General features: G+C 49.4%; 1 protein-coding gene and 1 pseudogene across 1 annotated transcript; both read right to left on the bottom strand.

Moving 5' to 3' along the window:
* Nucleotides 1-6,695: 6,695 nt before the first annotated feature.
* LOC136538544 (plant cysteine oxidase 4-like) lies at nucleotides 6,696-8,285 on the bottom strand (annotated as a pseudogene).
* Nucleotides 8,286-16,602: 8,317 nt separating this feature from the next.
* Nucleotides 16,603-19,642, bottom strand: LOC136538543 (wall-associated receptor kinase 17-like). The gene is made up of 3 exons (XM_066530499.1): nucleotides 18,322-19,642; nucleotides 18,004-18,156; nucleotides 16,603-17,919 (listed from the first exon to the last, which is right to left on the bottom strand). The coding sequence occupies exons 1-3, from the start codon at nucleotides 19,172-19,174 to the stop codon at nucleotides 16,727-16,729; spliced, it is 2,199 nt and encodes a 732-aa protein (XP_066386596.1). The 5' UTR covers nucleotides 19,175-19,642; the 3' UTR covers nucleotides 16,603-16,726.
* Nucleotides 19,643-27,203: the final 7,561 nt, after the last annotated feature.

Here is a 27,203-nt window from a genome sequence, read left to right as displayed (position 1 = left end):
GTCCCCGGCGTCGCTGGCGATGTCCGAGCACCAAGGAGCGAGAAGTCCCTGGCGTCACTGACGATGACCGAGCATCGAGGAGCAAGGAGTCCCTAGTGTCGCTGGCGATGTCCGAGCACTAAGGAGCGAGGAGTCCCTAGCATCGCTGGCAATGATAGAGCACCGAGGAGCGAGGAGTCCCCGGCGTAGGCGATGATGACCAAGCACCAAGGAGCGAGGAGTCCCCGGCATCGCTGGCGATGACCGAGCACCGAGGAGTGAGGAGTCCATGGAGTACCGAGCACCGAGGAGCGAGGAGTCCTCGGCGTCGCTGGCGATGACCGAGCATCAAGGAGCGAGAAGTCCCTGGTGTAGGCGGCGATGACCGAGCACCGAGAAGCGAGAAGTCCTCGGCATTGCTGCCAATGACCAAGCACCGAGTAGCGAGGAGTCCCGGCGTCGCTGGCGATGACCGAGGTGCGAGGAGTCCACGGCATCGCTGGCGATGATCGAGCACCGAGTAGTCCCTGGCATAGGCTGCGATGTCCAAGCATCGAGGAGCGAGGAGTCCCCGGCATCGCTGGCGATGACCGAGCATCGAGGAGCAAGGAGTCTCTGGCATAGGCGGCGATGACCGAGCACCGAGGAGCGAGAAGTCCCCGGTGTCGCTGGTGATGATCGAGCACCAAGGAGCGAGGAGTCCCCGGCGTCACCGGTGATGACCAAGGAGCAAGGAGTCCATGGCGTCGCTGGCGATGACCGAGCACCGAGGAGTCCTCGGCATAGGCAGCGATGATCGAGCACCGAGGAGGGAGGAGTCTCCGGCGTCACTGGCAATGATCAAGCACCGAGGAGTCCTCGACGTAGGCGGCGATGACCAAGCACTGAGGAACGAGGAGCGAGGAGTCCTCGGCGTAGGCGGCGATGACCGAGCACCGAGGAGCGAGGAGTCCCCGGTGTCGGCGGTGATGACCGAGCATCGAGGAGCGAGGAGCGAGGAGTCCCCGGCGTAGGCGACGATGACCGAGCACCGAGGAGCGAGGAGCGAGGAGTCTCTGGCGTCGCTGGCGATGTCCAAGCACCGAAGAGCGAGAAGTCCCTGGTGTCACTGGCGATGACCGAGCACCGAGGAACGAGGAGTCCCTGGCGTCGCTGGCGATGACCGAGCACCGAGGAGCGAGGAGTCCCCGGCGTCGCTGGCGATGACCGAGCACCGAGGAGTGAGGAGTCCCCGGTGTCGCTGGCGATGTCTGAGCACCGATGAGCAAGGAGTCCCTGACGTAGACAGCGAGGTCTGAGAACCGAGGAGTCCCTAGCATAGGCAGCGATGTCCGAGCACCGAGGAGTCCTTGGCGTAGGCGGCGAGGTCCGAGCACCGAGGAGTGCCTGGCGTAGGCGGCGAGGTCTAAGCACCGGCGTAGCTGACGACGTCCGTGCGGTGAAGTGTGCCCACTTAGTCCTCGAGCACGAAGAATCCGAGGGCCAAGGAGTAACTGGCATCGCTGGCGATGAAGCACGAGCGACGAACAGTCTAGTCGACTGGTCGGTGGCGAAGTGAACATTGAGTAGAAACGACTGGCGAACAGTCCGATCAACTGGTCGGCGACGGAGTCCATGAACCAAGCGGTCCGACCAGTTGATCGGTGGATAAGTCCAAGCACCAGGTGGTCCGATCACCTGGATGATGATCCTGTAATACAAACATGTAGAACAGGTAGTACATGATGTACAAATAAATAAACTCCAGAGAAAAATCAGCAATGGTGATGAAACGACGTATGCAGTTCGGCGATTAGATGGCGTGAAAATATATTTATGTTTAATATAAACCGCCCAGACAGTTAGTGTGTAGCTGAGTCTCCAGCCCTAGCTAGCCCATAGTCCATAACGTCGAGCGCGGAGCCCGTGCACGTGTAGGAGGAACAGGCGTGACCAAGGAGCCGCTGCCGATCACCCATAACGTAGAGCGAGGAGCGCCAGAGACAGGGCCGTCTCTGGAGGTATCCGAGCATCAACAGGACTGTTCGAGGGTTCAGAAAATCGTTTGGAGAGCAAATATGGAGAAAACAGTTCGGAGAAACATTATGACGATATACAAAGATCGGAGAATATTTAGAAGAATATTAAAGCATGACTTAGCTTTAGACGGAGCGTTTGGTCGGCGGCGTATGGCGTTATCTGATCGACGTTGACAGCAAACACCCGGTGGGCGGTGAGTTGTTGGTGAAGGTGACCTCAGAGGTGGTTTCGAGATCGGATCTGCTGTCGCAGGGGCTAGTGTAGCAGCGATGAATCGTCGTCGTGGACCAGCATGGATCTCCACGAGATTGACGACGAGAACGCATTGTTGATTTGAGGTCCAGCCCTGATGGTGCAAGGGCGCCGGCCAGCTCTGACGCTCTACACACGGGGAGCATCTGCACGTGGGCCCATCTAGCTGCATGCGAGAGAAGGAGCAAAGCGCAAGTACCTTGTGTTGACCCGGCTGCATGCTGCACCATGGGAGGCCACGCCTGGTGGTGCAGGGGCGCCAAGCCGCTCTAGTGTTTTGCATGCGTGCATGCACTTGTGTGCACGTCTAGCTGTTGGAGCTGGCCCGCATGACAGAGGTAGGCAGTGCTAGCTGGGTGCGTGCAGCGTGCAGCGCGTGTGTGCCTGCGAGTTAGGGCATGTGGGGAGCAGCACTTGCTGCAATATACATCTGAAATAAGGTGAAACATTTGAAACATACACCTGCAATATATGTGTATAGTCACGACAACATATGCAACATCCAGATAAAACACCTGCAACATGCGTATGATGCAGATGAAACATTTAGAACCTACACTTGCAACATACGTGTATAGCTACTGCAACATATGCAACATCTAGATGAAACACATGCAACATCTAGATAAAATAGCTTAAACATTGGCAACAAATGCTTGCAACATACGTGTACAACAACTGCAACATAAGCAACATCCCGATCTACTTTTACAATATCCATCTGAAATATTTGAAACACTTGAAACGTACGCTTGTAACATGCATTTTTCACCCTTCTTTCATGCGATGCAGAGCAGAGCGGGGAACGGCCTGTTTTGGCCAGCCAGCGGCCAAAGATGGTGGCGTGACTTGGCAGTTTGGCCACATGCGCCTGCGCCTGGCCTAGGCCTAGCTAGCGACGACCCTCTCTCCTGGGGTGCTCCCGGCGATGGCCGTGAGCGGGAGGTAGACGTTGGGCCATGGCGCGTATGAGGCGGAGGTCTTCCTGGCCGCTGACCAGGCGTCCACCCCCATGGTTGAGGCAGCAACGGTGGTTGGGCGACTGTGATCTCGTTCTCCACGGGCGAGCGGCAGTCGGGCAGCAGCGTCGGTCGGTCGGCAGGTTTGCTGAACGCGGCGAAAGTGAGCGAAGGGCGGGCAGTGCGGTGGAGGCGCTAGCTAGTTATTGAGCACAGCTCTCCCAACATATCGATTATGTCCTCTTCTAGTATACATGCATGTCACATATTCACATTTTGATGAGACCGCCGCACATATGTGTATATACACATATTTGTGTTACGTTGCGTCCATGGATTAAAATATAACTGAGCCCACTAAGCAGCTAGTGTGGCCTGGAGCAATGGCATGGGGCGCGTAGAGTGATCAGTTCGGACGCTTAATCAAATCAAACCGATGGCTTGGATTTAAAAAAACGTGGGGCATGTGGAGCGGTCTGTCCGGATGGACGGATGCCCGCTAAGTAGCATTACCGGTTTAGGCTATGTTCGTTTGTCTTATGAGTCGTACTGTTTCAGCGAAAGAACAATGCTCACAACAAATCAACCAACAAATATTTTCAGCTATGGTTTTTCAGCGAAGCGAACATGACCTTATATTTCCCTAGTTTTCAGCCTAGCCAGGCCCTTCACATGCAGTTAGCTAGCGCACGTTTGGTTGGCCGAAGGACTGAAGGAGGCAGCAAGCCTGGGCAACGCGATGAAAACGGCCACGCGAGCCTGGCTATGTGGGTACGCCAGTATAAAACATGTATATATAGGAATTAGAGATGTCAAATAACACGGGTGTTTGGATCAACGGACTAAAGTTTAGCCCGGTCACATCAGATGCTTGTATGTCAATTAGTAGGACTAAACATGAGCTAATTATAAAAATAATTGCATATACCCTGACTAATTCGCGAGACGAATTTATTAAGTCTAATTAATCCATAATCAGTGCATGTTTACTGTAGCATCAAATTCGATAATCATGAACTAATTAGGCTTAATAGATTCGACTTGTAAATTAGTCTCGACTTATACAATTAGTTTATAATTAGGCTATATTTAATACTCCTAATTGGTATTAAACATCCATCGTGATAGAGACTAAAGTTTAGTCCTAGAGATTCAAACACCACGATACAATAGGAGTTGCAAAGTACATATGTCATTACTTCCTAGGAGTGGAAATGAAAGAAACCATTTCAGTAACACGGACATAAAACATAGTTGAAGGGATCAAACTAACTTTCAACATAACTATTTTCTATTTAGAAACATGAATAATTTTCAACAAGAATAATTTATTTGAACCATAAGTTTATTTCAAGGTTCTCAATAAAGTATATGATTGGTTTGAAGAACTTCTTGAGATTCAGGCAATTGCGGATGATATAACTAGTAAATATGTTTCTCCTCATGTCAACATATTTTATTGTTTAGGGGAAATTACACTTACTTGTTTTCTAGTACAAGTCGCTATCGGTTTTGCTATGACTTTTTATTATCGACCCAACGTTACAGAGGCTTTTTCCTCCGTTCAATATATAATGACGGAGGTTAACTTTGGTAGGTTAATCCAATCGGTTCATCGATGGTCAGCAAGTATGATGGTTCTAATGATGATCCTGCACGTATTTCGTGTGTATCTCACAGGTGGATTTAAAAAACCCCGTGAATTAACTTGGGTCACAGGCGTGGTTTTGGCTATATTGACTGCATTATTTGGTGTAACTGGTTATTCTTTGCCTTGGGATCAAATTGGTTATTGGGCAGTCAAAATTGTTACAGGTGTATCCGAAGCTATTCCGGTAATAGGGTCCCCATTAGTGGAATTATTACGTGGAAGTGCTAGTGTGGGCTAATCCATTTTGACTCGTTTTTATAGTTTACATACCTTTGTACTACCTCTGCTTATTGCCGTATTTATGTTAATGCACTTTCCAATGATACGTAAGCAAGGTATTTCGGGTCCTTTATAGGGAAGGCATATCATAGAGAATTCTAATTCTCATATATCATATCGGGTAGGTTGTGGTATTTCATTGAAGCATGGTTTCATTAGAATTAATAATCCAACAAAATTAGATCTTTTTATTAACAAATTCTTTGAACATATTGAAACACGCGTCTTGAACGCATTCGCGAAAAAATTCTTTGAACATACTATTTCAAAATTTTAAATATACTAATCAAATTTACCTTTTTGAACAATCGGTGTATAATTTTGGGCCATTGGATTTGGTTGAGTGAGTAAGGATTATACTCAGTCAAAAGATCACGGCCGTTTATTTTGAGGCGGTTAAATTACCGGGGACACAAATTAGTGTGTATGGAGATGGGGAAGAAACAATCTCTATTGGACTATGGAGATCGCAAAGTTGGGCTGATGCAAAGAATGCAAGTAGTGTATTCTATAGGGGTATAGATAGATATAGCGGTATATACTCACTCTGTTCTACATATAGTGTCATTATAGCATTCAAATTTTATCTCTCAAAGATTTTTTTTAAATGAAAACCTCACAAAGATTATGATTCTCATTTTTCAATGCACCTTTCTCTTGTTCCAAGTCCCAATACATATCTATCTCTATCTCTCCGTTTCATTTCCTATGTACCATACCCTCTTCGCTTGAAATATATCTAGAAAAACGCTGGTGCTAGCGGCAAGTCGATGAAATGAACCCGAATAAACAAAGTTCTACCACAAGCTGTGTACCTAACTGGCTGTTGCCGAGTGCCTACTCATTAATGAGCTCGACACCAATAAGGTTTGCTACTCTGATCGGTCCAAGATAGACCAAACGTAATTTTTTTCTCTCGAGAATACAGGAGAGCTATGTTTCTTTGCATTAAGAAAAAAAGAGGGTCTGTTCGACCTTATCATCTTCGTTAAATAGTGAATGTCATCAATAATGAATGTTTCAGCGGGGTACTTATGCGATCCCAATATAACGTGCTGAAAGGAGTGAAGGGGCTTGCACACTTCCTCTGTCAGTAGTATGTGCTCTGTTTCGTCCTTGCCGCATCTGAAGTTCTGAACTCGCTTACTGTACGTACTTCAACTGGACTGCTGGATTTGTTTTGCTTCAGTTTGATCGATTTATTTATTTATTTTTGACGAGGAACAGGAGGGGCACGCCCCTACTGTGATTTTAATAGCAAAATAAAGGAGTACAGAACATTACAAGACAGAACTAAGAATAGCTAGCTCATGATTCCATGATCGGTTGTGAATAGCTCAGGATGCTTTCCTGGAGACTTGCAACATTGAAATTACATCTCCACCATGTAGGGTTGATTTTGACAAAATGATGAGTTCATGTGTTATCGGGGGTGTAGACAAAATTTGAATATAGTGGGATTCAAGCCCGGACATCATTTTAGTAGTAGTGTGTTGCCGTTATCATTTGTCACTGCTACAAAATCCTATCGTACATGGCAGACATGAATTGGTCTATCAAATCCTCCTAGAGAGTTACAAGGGATCTGCCACTGCCAGACGGGCAGTTGAGCCTCGAAGATCGTCAGCACACATAATTTGGATCTATTAAAATCCTCCTAGCTAGAGAGTTACACGAAGCTATCTGCCAGACGAACCAGGCCGTTGAGCCTGGAAGATCGTCGGGCCTCGGTACGGCAAGCAGCCAATCCTGAAGTCCCTAGGCTGGGGGACCCTCCTGCTGTCCTCCAACCATGCCAGCCGACGCGTCTGCTCTTCCATAATAAGCCCGTCGCAGCTGACAACACCTGTCGAGGACTTTCAGCCGGGATGATGGTGCTCGTAGGGGACTTCGAAGTCCTGGTAGTAGGCACAACGCCTTTGGTCCACCATGGGCGTGTAGGGCGGCGTGAGGACGTCGAGGAACGCGCAGTGGGCGTCCTCCGCGGCCGTGATGCGGTGAATGTTGCCGCCGTGGTTCGGGAACAGCACCCAGGTGCCGGATGCTGCCGCGGTGAGGTCGTGATCACGCACCTTCTGTGCGAGCATCCGACAATGGGAACAGGAGCCGAAGCCTCCAGAGAAGACAAGGGGACGGACCCAGTCGTAGGCCTCGAGGTGCGCTGAGCCGATGAGCAGGTTGGGAAGACCGTCATGCCCGGGTGGTCATGGAGAGGCATGACCGCTCCCAGTGGCAAGAACACCGCGATCTGCCACCGACGCATGAACCAGAAAGAGCCGTCCTGCTCGCCACGGCGGCCTACCTCCTTTGGCTGCTGCTGGTGCTGACGAAGAATGTGCTCTGCCCAGCCGGCGCCGGTACCCTCGCGCTGATCCATCAGCAGGACAGCAAAGAGCGCGCACTCGTCTACCATCTCATGTTTGTCGGACTGAGGCTCGCGCACCGCGAAGCCGATCGACGATGGGCAGGCCCGCGAGCGCGGCCACGTCCTCCAGCGTGACTATGGCCTCGCCCCTAGATTAGAAAAAGGTGTTGGTCTGGGAGGACCAGAAGGGCACGAGCTGGAGCAGCGCGTCCTCGCCTCCCCGACGCACCCGGTTCATTTTCCGGGGGATGCCCTCCAGGATCCCGAGCTCACGCCACAGGGGCTCGTGCAGCGGCCGGTGCTTGGCCACCCACTGCCTCCACAGATCCGTGCACTCAGCCCAGCGCCCCAGCCCTCGAATTCCGCCTGGATCTCCGCGACCGCGTTCCTTGCCTCCCTTGCCGCACCACACTCGAAGCACCGATCCTGCAACCAAAAGAAATTAAAATCACAGGTAAATTTTAATTGAAACATGCTAATTTAACTCCTCGATCTATATATATCGATGACGCTAAAGATCGCCGCACCTCCAATAAAGATCGAACGACCGGACAACGAGATGGGAGTCTATTGAGTTGCAGAGTAAGCAGATTCAGTAGATAGAAACAAATTAAAACACAGCTAGCTAGCTCGATGGGTGTGGAACTAGGCCTGCAAGGGCCGGCCATTTTATACAGGCGGGCGTCTCTCGATCGAGTACCTCGCGGGCGACCAAAACCGGCCAGGAACTGCATGGCCCGGTGAATCAGCGGAAAAAAACGTTGTTCACTTCATGAGCCAGCATTATTCACACGCGCAACCACGAGCACCCCCTTGTTTCCAAAAGAGTTCGCACCCAGTTCTCCATCCAGCGGCGTGCTTCGCGACGGTGAACCCCGTCGAGATCTGGTGTGGTGCATCGACCGGCCGGGGCAAGAATTGCAACAAGAAACCAATAAATGTCGTTTCCCCGCTGCATGCTATCTTTTGGCTGCTGGTAGTCTGGTACCAAAGAAACGGGCGCCTCTATTAACTTGCTGCCATATTCATCCGCTGGCGGACTGGCTGGCACGACAGACTGGCGGTAGCTAGACGATAGAGCGAGGAGGAAGAAAAACGTGAGTGCATGCATCCGGCGTGTTTCTATGGTTCAAGATGACAACGCGAGGCAGCAAACGATGTGCAGCTCGGATGCACCGGCTGCCCGTTCTGTGTGCCGGACTGCTGGTACATGTGCATCTTGTGACTCACACCCATCTGGTGCAGTGATGTGTCTGGATCTATACGGTTGATTTAACTTGCTTGCAGGATAAACATTTTGTTCAAAGGTTTAGATAGATATCGATCAGGGTGTCGTGCATGATTATTGCTAATGTTATATCACAATAGATAACAAGAACATACCTCTAAAGTGGCTGCTGGTCTGCTTTGAAAAGATGTCTGGAATGAAAATCAATTATGATAAAAGTGACTTAATCACTATTGGACTAGATGAAGACAGGGCTAATTGTTTTGCAAAAATCTTCTGTTGTAAAAGGAGTGATTTCCCTATCAAGTATCTGGGAGTTCCTCTCCATTACTCTAAACTTAGGAAACAGGATCTTCAACCTGTTGTTGACAAAATCATTAAGAGGATAGCTGGTAGACTCACACTTCTTAAAGCTTGCTTAGCAAGTATTCCGATTTATCTCCTCTCTATTATTAAATTTCCTAAATGGACCATTAAGATGATTAACACCCATATGGGTCATTTTCTGTGGGATAACAATGAGGATCGCCATAAGTATCATTTGGCCAATTGGCAGCTTGTGGAGCAGAAAAAGGAGGTAGGAGGTTTAGGTATCCCTGATTTGAGAGTCTCAACCTAGCTTTATTGAGCTCGTGGATATTCAGATATCAGTTAAGTTCAAACTCCATTTGGAAACAGATAGTGGACTTCAAATATAAGGTTGATAAGCCTAATATTCTGTGTTGTCCTAATGTGGGGACTTCTCCTTTTTGGAAAGGAGTCCTCTGGGCTGCTCAAGCTGCTCGCTTGGGGATTAGATGGGTAGTAAGGAATGGCAAAAATATAAGGTTTTGGGAGGACTGCTGTTGGGTAATACCAGTTTGGCAATTACTTATTGTCCCCTGTATGTTATTAATGAACAACAGGGGAAAACTATTCATGAGGTTTGGGATGGAGATAACTTGATGCTTACCTTTAGGTCCTGTTTGGTTCCAAGCTCCTAAAATTTTTAGGAGCTAAAAGTTTTAGGAGCTTTTAGGAGGCTGCCAAAACCTCCTAAAAGAGTGTTTGGTTCCATCTTCTAAAACTGACTAAAAGCAATAAATACACTAGCAAAAAGACCATGCAGCCCTCCTCTTTACCCCTGCTCCTTCTCTGCTCCCGTCGTGGCCCTTGCTCTCCTCCTCCTCGCCGTCTCCGCGGAGGTGGCCATCTCGACGGACGAGAGCATGAGCAGCTCCACCACGCGCCGCCACCTCGTCTTGGTCGTGGCCTTCCCCCTGCCCGTCGGGGAGCACGGGCGGCGGAGCACGGGTGGCGGCGGGGGCCGGCCCCCTTAGCCTTTGTCCAATATTTCTCTATTTGCCATCTTCTTCCTACAGCCACGGGAAAAAGAAAAGGGAAGCCTGACGGCCAACGCCCAAGCCCTTGGGCAGCCGCGTCCCCGTCCCGGCAGCCGCGCCCCCAGGCCCAGCCTCGAGCCCAGTCCCAACACGGCGATGGAGTCCTGGTCCTGTGCCCCCGAAGGCGGCGTCTCCCGCTCGCACGATGCCGGTAGCCGCGCCGCGACGCTGGTGGCCACGCGTAGCCCTAGCAGCCACGCCGCTCATGACCGGCGCCCACGCGTGGCCCTGGCAGCCGCGCCCGCGCTCGTCCGCAGCTCGTAGGCCCCGGCCGCGTGGCAGCTTGTGCTTGGCGGCGTACGCAGCTGCGCCCGGCGGCCACACGCTCGCCCCGTGCCCCAGCGGCCAAGGCAGCTCCCGACGGCGCCCACATCCGGGGAAGGCCGTGCTCACGAGCTCCGACGACCGCGGCCCGGCTTCCCTCCGCCCACGAGCTCGAGTGACCGCGCCCAAGCAGCTCCTGGTGACCCACTCACACGTGGCGGCGGCCCAGCCCCGCGCCTCCGGCGATGGCGCCTCGGCTCCCCGCTCCCCTTGGCTGTGGAGGCTCGGGTGGGAGGGAGGGTGGGAGAGAGAGAGGGGGTAGGGCAATAACGGAGGGGTAGTGGGGGTCCAGGATGGACTTTAGGAGTTTTTAGGAGGGGTGGAGCTCATAAAGTTTTTGATCCCTCCTAAAGTTTTTAGGAGCTTTTAGGAAAAGATGTTTGTTTCTTTAGGTAAATTATATCCAGATTTTAGCTCCTAAAACTTTTAGGAGGGGTAACCAAACAGGGTCTTAGAAGGAGTGTTTCCAGCCATCTCATGAATATTTGGTGGGAGTTGGTTGGTTTGGTAGAGGAAACATCCCTCTCTGAAGAGGAGGACCATTTATTATGGAGCTATACAACTTCTGGGAAATATTCAGTGCAAACTTTATACGCTGTGATTAATCACAGAGGTATGACTCATAGGTTTGTGAGTGCCATTTGGAAGATTGAGATTCCTCCTAGGGTCCAGTTCTTCCTTTAGTTAGTGTCCCATAATAGAATTTTAACAAGGATAATCTGTCTAAACGTCGAGAAGTCAGTGACCCAACTTGTATTTTCTGCGCGGAAACTGAATCCATTGTACATCTGTTTTTTTCACTGTTGCATCGCTAAAAATACTTGGATTTTAGTTTCAGATTTGTTGGGTTTTAATATAGGCTGTGATTTCGAGTCTGTAGCACGGTTCTGGCCGGCTAAGTGCCTGTTTAGTTTTCAAAATTTTGCAAAATTTTTCAAGATTCTCCGTCACATCGAATCTTTGACGCATGCATGAAGCATTAAATATAAATAAAAAATAAAACTAATTATACAGTTTAGACGAAATTCACGAGACGAATCTTTTAAGCCTAATTAGACTATGATTGAACATTAATTGCCAAATAACAACGAAAATACTACAATACCATTTCCTAAAAAATTTCACCAACTAAACCAGACCTGACAAGAGACATGGTCTAACTAATGTGATTTCTGCGGCGGTCATGTGGTCGCTGTGGAAAATGCGAAACGAAATTTATTTACAGGGTACAAGATGGACAGGGATGGCGAGGCTATGGCTGAAGATTGTCAGGATGTTGCGGCGCTGGATGTGGGCAGTTTGTTTTCCCCACGGCCCACGATGGGTGTTGGGTGAAGGACGGTTAATATTTCTTTTCTTTTTTTTTGACATTGTCCGGTTTCTGCCATGTTAAATTAATTAATCCCGGATTCTAAAAAAATTAATTAATCCCAGGCTATGAATGCGCGCATCCGGATGCCTGCGCCTGCCGCTGTGCCTCCACAGAGAGTATGCGCGTGGGGCCTGCCTCGCTGTATGCGAAAGAGAAGGAGCACAACGCGTGTACCTTGTGTGGACCCGGCTGCATGCTGCACTGTGGGGGCCACGCCTGATGATGCAAGGGTGTGTACCTTGTGTAGACCCGGCTGCGTGCTGCACTGTGGGGCCACGCCTGATGATGCAAGGGCGTCGGCCAGCGCTGACGCTCTACACGTGAGAGCATCTGCACGTGGGGCCATCTAGTTACATACGAGAGAAGGAGCAAAGCGTAAGTACCTTGTGTTGACCCGGCTGCATGCTGCACCATGGGAGGCCACGCCGGGTGGTGTGGGGGCGTGTTGATAAAAGATGCTCGGCAGTCCACCGAGGGGTATCCCACGATGGTAGATTTATCGTAGAGGTGAGCGAGATTAGGAGCGAGATGGTAATACAAACACCAAGACACAAGATTTAGACAGGTTCGGCCGTCAGTATGACGTAATACCTACATCCTGTGTTCTGATGTATTGCATTAAGATGTATCGATCGTGTCCACTTGGGGACCCCTGTCTCTCCTTATATACTCTAGAGAGTAGGGTTACAAGGAAAGTAGCCTATTTGGTACTATACAATATCTTGCGGTGCACGCCGAGCAGCGCCGTGCATGCCTTGATCTTGTGGGCTGGGCCACCTCTGATGGTGCGGCCCATGTCTTGTCTTATGGATACCGAGGGCCATACCCCCACAGCTAGTCCCTGAGCCTGACAGTAGGTGACGTAGTCACGTGGTGCCAGGGTCAGAAAGTAGAAGACCAACCGAGCAGGCAGCCAGTCCCCGGGCGTAGCCTTGAGATGAGAAAACGCACATTCACCGCAAGGTGAAGTGTGCCCACTTAGTCCCCGAGCCTACTGGAAGATGAAGAATAAATCTTGTAGCAGGGTCAAAGAAAAAGAAGTTGAAAGCTTACCGACGTCGTCTGACATGCACGTATCAAGACCCCAGACGTGCTGCCCAAGATCAACACCCTGATCCGAACAGCATGGAGCAGCTTGATAGCACACCGACGAGACGTAGCAAGATCTGAGCAGCAAGGGAGTCCCCGATGTCGCTGGCGATGTCCGAGCACCAAAGAGCGAGGAGTCCCCGGCGTCGCTGGCGATGTCCGAGCACCGAGGAGCGAGGAGTCCCCGACGTCGCTGGCGATGTTCGAGCACCGAGGGGCAAGAAGTTCCCAGCGTTGCTAGCGATGTCCAAGCATCGAGGAGCGAGGAGACCTGGGCGTCGCTGGCGATGATCGAGCACCGAGGGGCGAGGAGTCCCTAGCATCGCTGGCGATGTCCGAACACCAAGGAGCGAGGAGTCCCCAGTGTCGTTGGCGATGACCGAGCACCGAGGAGTCTCCGGCGTGCTGGCGATGACCGAGCACCGAGGAGTGAGGAGTCCCTAGCGTCGCTGGCGATGTCCGAGCACCGAGGAGCGAGGAGTCCCCGGCGTCGCTGGCGATGTACGAACACCAAGGAGCGAGGAGTCCCCAGCGTCGCTGGCGATGACCGAGCACCGAGGAGCGAGGAGTCTCCAGCGTCGCTGGCGATGACCGAGCACCGAGGAGCGAGGAGTCCCCGGTGTCGTTGGCGATGTCCGACCACCAAGGAGCGAGAAGTCCCCGGCGTCGCTGGCAATGTCCGAACACCAAGGAACGAGGAGTACGAAGGAAAGGAGGAATGGTTCTGCACACGTTTGTGTTAATTATAAGGGAAAATTGGTTTCATAGCATCGAAAGATCATGACATTCGGAAAATACCATCGAAAGACATCTGTTATGTAAAATGCCACCAAAAGAATGGTCTGTTACCTTTAAATAGCATTCCGTCACGATGGCCGCTTTTGTCGTGAATTTCTCCGTTAAGGTACATTTGTTCCCCCATTTCAGAGAAACAGAGCACAGACGTCGGCGTACGGGCACGGCCTGATTAGCCCTAGAGAGGGCATAGCGGCTGTGACTGATCAGCTGGCGGTCTTCGCGGTGGCCGGACGCAGGCATGATATGGCTCATAGGAGCATGGTCTTGTGCCCGCGCGGCATACAACACGGAAGACGGCGGTGGCATGCAGTAATGGCAAACTCGGCGACTACTAGGTCGGTGCGGGTACACATCAGGTTCGTGGGGGTGCTAGAGGGGTTGTTCTAGGCATGGCTTGTGTGGGGTGGCTCACCATGAGGAAAAAACAAGCGTCTATGACCGGCATCGAGCACGACGGAGGTGGCCCACGAAGCAGGGCTGACGAAGGAGTTTTGGCCGAAGGAGGTGCACGCGGTGGTGGTGGACGCGATAGTGTAGCTGCCTTGGTGGAGGCGCCTCCGATTGGAGCTGTCCGCGTGAGTTTCCCGCGCGGTGGCCATGGCGAGCAGCATGAACAACGTACCAGGTGGCGACAGGATTCAGCGTCCTAGAGCGGATTTGCCTAGTTCAGGTGAGTCGCGGTCAGAAGAAGTTCGGACGGACGTGGTGGTACGCTCGGTCGAGGCGTTGGTGGTCTGCACCCATGGGAACAGCGATGACGGAGCGAGAGCCGGCCATGGCAGCGGACAACAATAGTTTTGGCAACATGGCATGGCTTTGGCCCGGAGTTGTTTGATATCGTGCGCAGGGGTGAGAACATGCTGGCGGAGATGGTGGGGCACACGGCTCGACATTGGTACAGTGGTGCCAACGGTGGGGAACGGTGGTGGTGGGAGCTGAGAGCAGATCAGCGGCTCCGAGCTTGGCGTCCAGGCACAGGCGAGCGAACCAGACACAGGTAGACGCCGTCCCAGGTCCCAGCCATCGCGAGTACTCCTATATGCATGCACGCAAACTCGATTGCTCTTGCATGCGCCGTGAGCTCATTGATAGATGATCCATGCATGTATGTATAGTCGCACATAGGGCACTGGTCTCCTGGCAGTGTCCACGGAGGTGAGGGCATGAGGCAGCTGCTGTCGCCACCGTGCAGACCCGGCGCATCTGGGCCGTGCAAGGTAGCCACGCGGTGTAGGGTATGTGTCGTTGCCTATCAGCGTGTTCATGCCCAACCAGCCAGCTAGGTTGAGGAAGAAACGTGTCTCGACGGAGGAATTCACGGCAACAGCAGCCACCGTGACAAAATGCTATTTGAAGGCAACAATTCGTTCTTTTGGTGGTATTTTACGTGACAGACGCCTTTTGATGGTATTTTTCGAATGTCGTGATCTTTGGATACTATGAAACCAATTTTTCCTAATTATAAATGATGTATTTCTGGTGTATTCTAATTACTAATTGTTGTACATCTGTATTATTATTATAAATGATAAATGATATATTTCTGGCATATTCTAATTATTAGTTGTTGCATCGATTAATTTATTTTGATGGTGGGTTGCAAGCTTTGGGCTTTGGTCTGAATTGTGTGGGCCAAAAATTATATGGGCTGAAAAATTGCTTGGGCTGCAACCATAAAAATATGGGCAAAAAATCAAAAATGAAATAATGGGCCAACCAGCAACAGCCCACCAAATCTTTGTGGCCCATGAGCTACGTGGCCTTTAGCAGGCCAAATCTTATTTTGTGACGTTTTTTTTTCCAGCCATGTTAGCTGCCACGTGGCAAGGCCGAGGATTTTGTGATAATAAAGCAATGTCATATACTTGTGACAATAAATATATAAACGTCACATAATAAATTTGTGACGGTGGTTTTTTGACGTTTAGATTTTCGTCAACCGATTGTCATAAATCTTAAATTATGACGTAAATTCCACATGTTATAATGTAATAGAATGTCAAAAGGCCACACATTTCTTGTAGTGTGAAAAGCGCTCGGCGGTGGTAAGCTCCATGCCAAAGGTGAAGAGGTCGTGGTCTTCGTACCCATTCTTGGAGCTCATCTCAGCTAGGAGATTAGAGGGAGGTTGATGGTGATATCACTAGAGTGTATTCATGATATCACTAGAGTTTACCTCCTTTGCGCGACAACTGAATGTGGGGGCTTTACAACGCAGGTGCAGACATATCATTTACTTACATGCTAATTGTGACTCCTTTTCAAATTTCAATGGGTCAAGCTGGATAGCGTCAAAATTGCAAATGAAAGGCTTCAGGACAACTCTTATTGGGCCAAGGTGCTTTAGTGCTTGCTGATCATTTATACACATGCTGGGAGATTTTAGCATTTATCAAGCTAATCTTTTATGGCCTATCTGTGCTACATCTATTATAGGATGGCACAGACACTGGTTACGTGGTCATGCAGAGTCTTTCTGTTACTAATCTTTAGGCTGCTTTGCTCTCTTGCATTTATGTCGTCGTTTGAATGAGCATATGACGTGAGCATAGTATTTAATTCGAGCGGTTGCATGTTGTATGTTGCGCCGCCCAGAGTAGAAACGGTAGGATATGGTTGCAAGTTGAATTCGAGCGTGGCACGAATTCAACCAAATTTTAGTTTGTCGGAAATTGATTTTGTTTCGAAGACTTCTCGTCATGGCATTGACTAGGGTCAATAGCGTGACAAGAGGTTTTATTGTGTTTTGGTTGTTTTGGTGTGTATGTATGAAATGTTGTTGTAGCGTTGGTATGGACAATATACTAGTGCTATAGAATGGTTGATGAGTAGATTAAGAGATAAGCATATTCCATTAACAATATACAAGTACTATAAATTGGGCAAATAATTCACAAAAAAGGGCTTGTATAACAATATTCCATTAACCAGGTTGGAAGCTAAGCACAAGACGTAGAGATTACTAAGATTGAATTGACAATTGAGAAGGTAGAATCAGTTAAAACCTTCTTTTTGTGATAGTTATTGAGTTAGGATGAGAGACTGTTGGATGGAAGTAGAATGATCTCTTGGCTTTCATCTCCAGGAATGCCATCATCGCCAAGGCAAAAATTCGATGGTGCATCAATTCTCATCTCTTCATGGCACCATGACTCGTGAAGCAAAGACTCGCTCTTCATGATAAAATGTTGTTTCATCAACCTTCTCAGTGCTTCAAGTTCAATTGCAACCTCTATCATCCTTGGTCTTTCTTCACCTTTCAACCTTAAGCATCGTAACGCCAACTTTGCTACCGTTTCAATATGTTGCATTCCAGCCTCTTCTGCTACTGTAGGATCAACAATCTCCAACAACTTATTTTGATGGAATAACATACTAAATTGCAGGGCTAGGCTTCTCACGTCATCCGTCATACCATCCATAATAGGTTTCTTCCTTGTTAGTAGCTCGATGAGTACCACACCAAAACTGTACACATCACTCTTCTCAGTCAATTGGCTTGTCTGGAAGTACTCAGGGTCAAGGTACCCTAGTGTCCCTTGCACTAATGTTGTCACATGGGTCTGATTGTAGGGTATTGGCCTTGAGGCACCAAAATCAGACACCTTTGCGGTGAAATTCTCATCAAGAAGTATGTTTGATGACTTGACATCTCTGTGAATTATTGGCATCTTTGTAGCTAAATGCAAGTATGCAAGTGCCGATGCAGTTTCAACTGCAATGCTTAGACGGTTCTCCCATGACATTGGGGCTGATGTATTGTGTAGATGATGAAAAAGGGCCCCATTGGTAATGAATTCATAAACCAATAAAGGAACTTCAGTCTCAAGACAACATCCTAATAGCTGGACCACATGTTTGTGGTTCACTTGTGAAAGAATGATCAACTCATTGACGAATTGTTCCATCTGGGTCTGATCAACTCGCTGTGCCTTCTTGATTGCCACAACCACTTGGTTGGATAGTATGCCTTTGTACACAGTCCCAAATCCCCCTCTGCCAATAATATTGTCGTCACTGAAGTTACTGGTTGCTTTGTCAAGCTCACTAGAGGTGAATATATGCAGCGGTGCCCTCTCAGAAAACATCTGCTGCTTCAGCAACATGCCACCATTCTCCATAAAGTACCTCTGTCTTGTCTTTGCAAGTTTCCTCTTCTTAACAAGCCAATGGGTCCAGAAACCAAGAATAAAGAGAAGCACTAGCAGAGCTAGTCCTGTGACTGCAAGATAGGAGCAATAAAATTCAGAAGTTTCTTATGACTGAATAATCTTTCACTGGATGATGTATGGTTTCAAACACTTACCTCCGGCAATTGTTAGCGTGCCTACTCCATTGCATCCACTTCCCTCTTTGAAGCCATCGCCGCTCATCCCTGCGGGGCACCTGCAGTGGAAACCACCTTTTGTGTTGACGCACTTATGTGTGCACGGATTTGTGGTGGTGCATTCATCAATATCTTGCCAACAGCGGACAGCCACGTGAAAAAGAAAACAGATATCAGACATGGATTCTGCTTGCCATCTAAAGTTGAAGAAACAAATTATTAAAAGCTACTTACAGGTACTACAGGCTTTTTTTTAGAAGAACTACAGGCATCTATGTACAAGAGTTTATTTGGTACCTTGGCATCCACCATCAGGCCCTGGCAGGTATGGGTTCCCCTGAAATCCGTCGGAGCAATTGCAGCGGTAACCAATTCCATTTGGTGAGTTGTAGCAGTAGGTATTCTCCCGGCAGGCATACGATGTGGAGGACTGGTTTGCCTCTTCACAGCTGCCACCATCTATAGACCACTCAAGCACAACAGGTCGGTATTGAGGCTTGTTATCCAAGTCAAGACTTGAAAACACATACGAGTTCTGCTCCACGATGAAGGCCTCGCCGCATGGTGGAGTGCTGTTGTACTTGTTGGATATAATACTGAATTCTAGCTCCATCTTCTTTAGCCCTTTCGGCACCGGAGCTTGGCAGCAAGCCACACCAGAGCATGAACCATTAACGATATTATCTTTGGTAGAGCAAAAGGAAGCACAACCACCGCTATACCCGCTACTGCCATTCAACAGCATGGCCACCACGTTACAACCCAGAGCTGTGAACTTGTTTCTTGTATCTGAGTATGTGAAGATGGTACCCTCAAGGTTAAAGCTAGAGTTCCCCTTGCACTGCTGAGAACTGGCACTAGCTGCTATGGTCACAAAACCATCCAGCAATGAGATGTCAAGAATCCCAAACACCCTGTTTCCAATGGGCAGGCCGGGTCCAGACAAGGCAGCAGATCGACGGGAGCCACATGATATCTGGAAGCCTTGGGACAGGAAGGGGCTCCCGCCATCGCCAGCAATACCAAAAGGATAAGGAATGGACATATTGGCGCACCAAGTTCTGGATGCGTTTGGTTCCATAGGATGAACAAAGGATGAAAAGAAGCATGCGAGGAGGAGCGGTTGCAGGAGAAGAGCAGGGAGAAGCATTCCCTTCCGTGTTCTTTGGTGTAAAGACAAGGCTAGCTATGGGGAGAATATGGCAACTACTGTATTTATCAACTAGTAAGTCTGAAAGACAAGAATCATGGAATAAGTCTGATGACCTGGTCCCCCTAATACTGGTGCAATACTTACTTGCTGACTTGCTGCTATGTGCTTGGTACCTCTGGAAACATAGACATGGCGTCTTCAGAAACCTGCCAGCATGGCTCCCCTGTCTGCCGCTGTTTTTGATTTGCAACTGCAAGGACGAAGCTGGAAGCCAGACTTTGGGGTTGTTGGTTGCCGCGAGCAGCACTTACACTGGCGGAGGCTTGGTGGCTTTCTTTTGTTTCAATCAATTATGTGATCTCTCTCGGAGGTCGGAGCTTGTGTTGCTTTTGTTTTGTAACAAACTGCTGAAACTCTGGTCTTCCTGACACAATTTTTGGTCTCAGTTCTGGATTGCCGTTTGGACGAGTTTGTCAATCAAGAGGTGGAAAAAGGCGAGAAAGTTTGTTTTTCTCTTGTACGAGACGTTCAATCAAGAAGACGTCATCGACTATTCAACGACCATCGACTATTCGTCCAAATGGATTACTTGGGCCATGTTTAGTTCCCCTGAATTTCTGAATTTGGTACTATGTAAAAAAAAAATTCCTTGTCACATCAAACTTGTGGTATATGCATGGAGTACTAAATGTTGACGAAATCAAAAACTAATTGCACAGTTTGGTTGTACTTTGCGAGATGAACGTTTTGAGCCTAATTAGTCAACGATGGGACAATTATTAACAAATAAAAACAAAACACTACAGTTCACTACAGTGTTTCAAGATTCAGGCGGCGCCGAATCCATCCGCAACTAAACGCGGCCTTGGTGGCTACTGGCTAGCAATTCGACTCGACAGTACGTTCAAATCAACTACAGTGACTACTGGCTAGTGGCTAGCAATTCGGCCCGGGAGTTGAGGTTCAAATCAGCTATAGTGACATGGTGAGTGGGCGGCCGCTGGTGACTTTGGCTCCGGCGACCCACCGAGCCCTTCAGCTAGCTTCCAAGATTAGTTCTATCATTAATACAATATACTATTAAAAATTCAGAAGTAAACAGATAAAGACCTATAGTACGGTGACTCAAATTGTACTTGGACTAGGACTCAAGGGTAAACGTTTGGCTCTGTTCGTTTCTCTTATAATCTGTTTTTTTCTGCTTGATTTTTTAGCCGTACCAATGTTTTTCTCTCACAATAAATTAATCAGAACAGTATTTGAATTTATTTTTTCAGCGAAGCGAACAGAGCCAAAGGACCAGCACATAAAATAGTAGTATAATAAGTTCATATGAGTGACCAAAGTGTGATATTTTTGGCCTAGTGGCAAAAAGGAGACGATTGTATTCCTTATTGGCAATAAAGAATGAATGCAAGTTACTTTTTTCAGTCTTCATGCGTGTCCGTTCTGTTTTTTTTTCCTTGTGCTACGCCGCTACGGTTATGCCTGCGATTCATTCCCTTCTCTCTTTCTCCGTCGCACAGAAGGCGACCAAGGAACGCGGAACACGTAGATATTCTTCTGATCTTTCAACATGTGGTTCCACACATTCCACCACTTCTCCGTTCATTTCCAATACTGATCGTGAAACACCATAAGCAAGCAACAAGATGAGTGCCTCTAATTTCTTCAAAGGTTTTATGTGGACAGACCAAGCGGCTAAGAGCCTGTTTGGAATGCAGGAATTTCACAAAAATCCTACAGAAATTTCACAGGAATCAGTTCAATTTCACAGGAAAAATGCAGGAATGAGAAAAAATCCCGCGTTCCAAACAGGCCCTAAGATGGGTTATATGTGGAGGATTGGTGATGGTAGGAAAATTCGCTTCTAGAAAGATAATTAGTTGGGTTCGGATTCCCACCTAGAAACTGCTCTCGTCCCCGCGTGAAAAAAATTAAAATGACACTCTCGATTATGACGACGCTAGGGTGGATAACGGCACCCCCAAACTGCGCCACCGCACCTCTGCCCCCTCCTCTCCCCCACCTCGCCGTCGCCGGAGTGCTCCGCCGGGAGGCCCGCGCGGGCACAAGGAAGGCGGCGGCGGGGTTTCCCTTCCTTCTCCCCTGCCGGTTGCGGTCGCCGAGGAGGCCGCCGACCGTGGCAGCGCCGGCGTTGGTGGCCCTAGACGGCGGATCCGGTGTGTTGGCAGCCGGATCCGGTGTCCTGGGGCTGGATCCGTGAGGGGCTCGACCGGCGGCGGGCTGCACTCCGTGATGGACTGGATCCGGTTCTCTCTGGTCCAGATCTGTGCGGAGGGCCGGGGAGGCGGCTACCGGTGGGAGCTGTTTCCACGGCCGAGGAGCGCCGGCCATGGCGAGCGGGGACGGTGCGGGCTTGCGCGCCCTGCGACAGCTGCTTCCGGGTGGTGGCCGATAGCGACGAGGTGATGGCGGCTCCCGGCGGCTGTGCGGCATGGCTGTGTGGAGCCAACGGAGGCTGCTGGAGGGCACCAGCATCGGCGATGGCAGGACCGCTCCCTACGGTAGGTGCCGAGGTGGATAGTGCTGCGGCGGTGGTGGTCAAGTGGTGGTTGGCAGCACTGGGGCAACGGTGGCCGAGCGGGCAGCATGGTACGCTGTGTGGTTGCGGAGGTCTTTAGGGGCGTTTTGCAGGGGTTGGCGGCATTTGGTATGGCAGCGATTCGCGAGGATCGGCACCACGGTGACTTGCTGGCCTGTTTATCGTGGCAGCGACATCCAGATAGTGGCGGCTCCTGTGGACTTGTCACGGCGATCGGCGTCGATTTGCGACGTCCAGCTCGGTATGCTACCTCTGTGGATTTTCTGTGACCAGAAACAGCGACGACGACGATCTTTGCTCAGGCGCGGCAACCTTTTGAGGGCAGGGGTTCTCGGGTGGAAGCATTGCTTGGCTCTGTGCCTATGCCAACAATGACGACGCATCAGCGCCATGTCCCTTTTGGAGGCATTGTTGTGAGGCCTCTTAGGCTATCCGTACTCGTTCACCTCTATTTTTATCTCTAAAAAGAAATATTCTATCCTAGTTATCGAGATTCTCTACTCTATACCTATTTTTTCCGCACCTGTGTTATCTCTATCTTATACTCTATACTCACTATTCCATATTTCATTCCCCTTCCTCCCCCCTTCCTCTCTCCCTCGCTACAGTGTTTGGCGTGTGAGCAGCCGGCCTCTGGAAATAGCGCTCGCGCAGCCGGCCGCTACGCGCGCGGTGCAGCGTTTAGCGATACAGGCACTCATCTTGTTGCTTGCTAAACAAGAGAGAAAGCGTGCAGCGTTTAGCGCGCAGCGGCGCGGACAACCTTATCTCTCTGAGGTTTTCTCCGGTTGAAAAGCTACTGCGCTAAAGGTGTCCGTGGACGTCTTTTCCTCCATGGAGGCAGCGCCATGGAGATTCTCCGTTGTGCCCGTGTTGTTTGTCCTTGCTGCAGTGGTGGTTGGTGGCGACCCGTGGGGGCCGGTGACGGCTTGGCTGGTGCCTTTCAAACAAAAAAATTAGTTGAGCTCGTCTAGCCTTACCGAGGCCCGTGGGGGCCAGCCGAGGGACCTCTCTGGATTGCTTGCCGTACCGAGGCCCAACGATCTTCTAGGCTCATCAACAGCCATCCGGCAGATTGCTTGCAACTCCTAACTCTCTAGGAGGCGTACGTTGATTAGATCCAAAATCTTGTCCTATCCTTTGTAGAATAGGATTCCGTAGCAGTTACTGACAAAAGATGATGATGATGGCAGTAAGTAGTGTTATAAGCTAATATTTAAGCAGATCTTTTAGTTGTCCTTAATTATCTTTGTATAACCTTATTGTTTAATCGGTCGAATGAATGAGGTTATTTATCATTAAACGTCTATAACACGGAGCAATCTAAAAAAGTTGTTTGAGTTTATTTTTTCGGTAGTGCTAGCGCCCATACGTTTAGACGGATGCTCAAGCTACACTGTGTTTCCTGCACTTGCGCCTACACGCTACACCCGAGCCTGTATTTCGCGCGCCCACGCAGGGCCCATGCCGTCCGGACGTCGCCCGCGCCACTAGACCACACATGGGACATCGTGCCCCCTCCACACACTAGTATAAAAAAGATTTTTAGAGATGGTCAAAAGCGATCTTCAGGGATGGTTTTAAAACCGCTACTATGCCAGCGATGGTAAAAATAAGTGATTTTCAGAGATGGTTTTAAAACCACCTCTAAAATTGATTTTCAGAGGCCGTTGACTTAAGACAACTGTCCTTAAAAATCTATTTTGAGAGACGGTTGACTCAACCGTCCCTAAAAATAATTTTCAAAACTTTTTAAAAATCATTTAGAGTCTAACAAGATTTTATTTTTCACTTGTTTTGAATAAGTGTCGACACCCAAGATTTTAACCCACAATCTCTCCCTCGCGTGATCCCTCCTCTACCACCACACCACGTAGTCACTTGTGTCTAGTTTTACAATGCTGTCTATTTATACTAATATGTATGAATCTTGTAATTAATATTTTAACTCATAAACAATCTTAAATTAAAAAACTTTCAACTACAAAGTTTTAGATCTCGTCGAGCACTACAACTTTGATATAGATCATTTCTCCATCCAAGGTCATTTGACAAAATAAAAAATTTGAAATTCAAAATCTGACACTTAATTTATACATTTGAAACCCTAAATGATCTCAAACAAAAAATTTATCAACTACAAAGTTTTAGATCTCGTCGAGGTCTATAATTTTGATATAAATTTTATCTACAACTGACTTTATTTAAAAAAGGTATAAATTTATTTGTACTGCAGCTATTTTTAAAGATGGTTAACTTAGTCAACCACCCTTGAAAATCGATTTTCAGAGATAGTTGACTTAATAAATCCGTCTCTAAAAATCACTCATTTTCAGAGACGGTTGACATAAGCAACCGTTCTTGAAAATAGCATTTTCAGAGGCAGGTTTCTTAACGGAACCGCCCCTAAAAATAAATATATTTTAGAGGCGGATTTCTTAATAGAATCGTCCCTAAAAAATAATTTCTAGCAACGGTTATGTAGCTACAGTGCCTCCTGCGAAGGTTAGTGACGGCGTGCTAAGACAACCGCTTCGGTTAGAAAAGGGAGACGCCTCTAAAAATCATTTCTATACTAGTGACATCTCAAGCGCATTGCAACATGTGCAACACCCGATCTACTTTTGCAACATCTAGATAAAACACTTGCAACATACGTCTGAAACAGATGAAACACTTGCAGCATACGTACAAAACACTTGTAAAACACCTGAAAAACATTTGAAAGCCATTGCAAACATTTGCAACATCACTTGCAAAATATGTGTAAAACATATGCAACATCCAGAAAAACACACTTACAACTTACTCTAAGAAATAGATGAAATATTTGGAATAGACTTTTGCAACATACGTGTATAGCCATTTGTCGGTACAGAAAGTGACCAACTAGTAAATATTCGTAGTTTTGTTGCACGTTGTGATCGGAGGTGGCCTAGCACTCAATGACACAGGATTTATACTGGTTCAGACAACGTACCCTACGTCCAGTGTGGGTCGGTCGGTGACTTTATTCCTGAGCCCAGGTGCTCGAAGTCTGTAGTGGGGTTACAAACGAGAGAGAGATGGGGGTCCGGTCGGTCCGGTCAGAAGGGCCGAGATCGACAGGAGCTATGCTATGAACGAAGTGTCCAAGCGTGTGCTCGAGGGGTTGCGAGCTATCGATCTAATGAACCTGAACTTGAAGAAGTCGACTTGGGTTAACCCTTTTTGTTTGGAGGGAGCACATCCCCTTTTATAGAAGAAGGGGATGGCTTTACAAGTGAAAGGGAGAGAGAGTACGGATGTTTCTAAGCCTTGTTGCCCACGCCGACGGGGATGGGACAATGGTGGGCGCCTGCAATACTGTTGATGTCGCTGCAGAATGTCAGGTACATGTGGGAGATTGAGCTGCTTTCTTCAAGACTGGAGGACGTCGGTACCTGCAAAAATGCTATCTCACCGACTGGAGGCATGGCTGTACCACGTTTACCTGGTACGGTGAATTCTGGCGCCCACAATACTGTTGATGCCCAGAGGCACATGGGGGGTCTTACCGTACGGGTGTTTTGACCGGCGCCTACAATACTGTAGAGGTAAATGTCGACGCCCTACAATACTATTTGTGGTAGGGCGGTTGTGAAGTACTGTTCCGCAGGGTATGGTCTCTGGTACCATGGTTTGACTTGCGAGCCCCGTCTTGCCTTCCTTCGTACACCTCCTGGTTCTTTTTGAGTGGGCATCCCCGATCAGATGGCCCCAGTCGGTTCTGGCGCACCAGTCGGAGAATAGCGATGGGCAGGGTTTTCTATGAACCCCGGTCGAAGACACGGGGTCGGAGTCGGAGGCGATCCTCGGGTCAGGCCTTCCGAGTGGAGGCCGTGCGAAGGTAGCCGAGGCCTGACGCTAGTGCTCCGATCGGAGAGGCCGTTCGGAGTTGGCCTGAGCCTGAGCTAGTGCTCCGGTTGGAAAGATGTGCCGAAGGCGACCAGGGCCTAAAGCGAGTGCTCCGGTCTGTTGAACTTAGACTCTCGGGCCGGTCTAGAAGAAAAGAAGGCCGTCCTCCTAGGCCGAGCCCTGGCATGGAAGCTGGTCCCCGAGGGACCCTGGGTTTATGAACCCGACAGGAGCCTCCGAGCCCCCGGGCGATTCGAGTAGAATCGCCCGGGGGATTTTTGTCTTGTCGGCGGGTGTGCGCGAGCGCACCCGTGGGTGTAGCCCTCGAGCCCCTGGGCGGTTCGTGGTGAACCGGTTGGGGGTGTTTCTGAGTTTGTCAACGGGGGATGTTTTTCTATTTTGTCGGCGGGTGCGCGCGAGCACTCCCGTGGGTGTAGCCCCCAAGCCCTAGGCCGTTCGAACCGAACCGGCTGGGGGTGTCGTCTCAGCAGACGTGTATGCGTGTTTTTTAGTTTTGAGACAAAATTTTGTTTAACCACGGTGTCGTTGCGCGCTGTGGGATCGGGTGAGTCAGAGTCGTGAACGGACCATGGCGTCGGTGCGCGCCATGGGTAGAGATAGCTTGGTTCGGTTGTGTTAGAGCTCACTGATCTTTTGGCGTCGATGTGCGCCGCGGGATCGAGTGAGGCGGAGTTTGCGAATGGACCCAGGCGTCGGTGCACGTCGTGGATCGAGAGAGTTAGCTTAGTTAGTTTTTTAGGAATCGGACGAGTCGGAGCTCGTTGGATCCTAAGTGAAGCCATTACTCGAGTTTAGGAGTCACGGTCCTAGGAGCCATAGCCAGATGTCATAGATCATGTCGACACGAGTTTAGGAGTCATGGTCCCAAGAGCCATAGCCAGATGTCATAGATCCTATCGACGTGAGTTTAGGAGTCATGGTCCCAAGAGCCATAGCCGGATGTCATAGATCCTATCGACGCGAGTTTGGGTTCACGGTCCTAAGATTTCTTTGGAGCGTAGTGAAGCCGTCTGAAGCCGTTACGCGAGTTTAGGAGTCACGGTCCCAGGAGCCGTAGTCGAATGTCGCCGATCCAATCGACGCGAGTTCGGAGTCGCGGTCCCTTGGCATTTGAGCCCCCGAGCCTTGTCGGGACTTCATGGGGGGGGTGTGAGTTGTTTTGCGCTACCTCATCTGATTCCTCACAACCGGAGGGGCTGAGTTTCGTCGCCTATCCCGATCGCTCAGGCTTGAAGACTAGCTCGATGAGCTCGCTAATGGGTGTGATCGAGCGGAATCTGGGTCCATCGTTCATGACGAGGTCGGCATAGCCCTCTTGTGGCATTCCACTACTCCTTTACCTGTAGCCCGGCAGATGCCTAGGTTGTTCCGGAGACCGACCCGGGTGGCCTAATGGCCTCCCCTCGATGGAGATTCTATGGGCTTGGTGAGAGGTTTAGGATCGAATGAGAAGGTTGAGATGACCCGGTTTGCTAGACCGGGCGAAGGCCGCACGGTACTCATCTATGGTTTTCTCCCCTGGCTCTATTGGTTACTCGTATCGAATGAGGCAACCGCCGCTTC

Source organism: Miscanthus floridulus, chromosome 2, assembly GCF_019320115.1.
Source record: "Miscanthus floridulus cultivar M001 chromosome 2, ASM1932011v1, whole genome shotgun sequence".
Classification (NCBI taxonomy): Eukaryota; Viridiplantae; Streptophyta; class Magnoliopsida; order Poales; family Poaceae; genus Miscanthus; species Miscanthus floridulus.
This window is presented reverse-complemented; position numbering and strand designations above follow the sequence as displayed.

What these genes read in the sequence shown, in the direction of transcription:
- LOC136538543 (XM_066530499.1), bottom strand. Translation starts at nt 19,174, where the DNA reads ATGCTTCTCCCTGCTCTTCTCCTGCAACCGCTCCTCCTCGCATGCTTC. An exon ending in GCCTGATGGTGGATGCCAAG is followed by an intron (nt 18,157 to 18,321) that starts GTACCAAATAAA and finishes GCTGTTGGCAAG; the next exon opens with ATATTGATGAATGCACCACC. An exon ending in CACGCTAACAATTGCCGGAG is followed by an intron (nt 17,920 to 18,003) that starts GTAAGTGTTTGA and finishes CCTATCTTGCAG; the next exon opens with TCACAGGACTAGCTCTGCTA.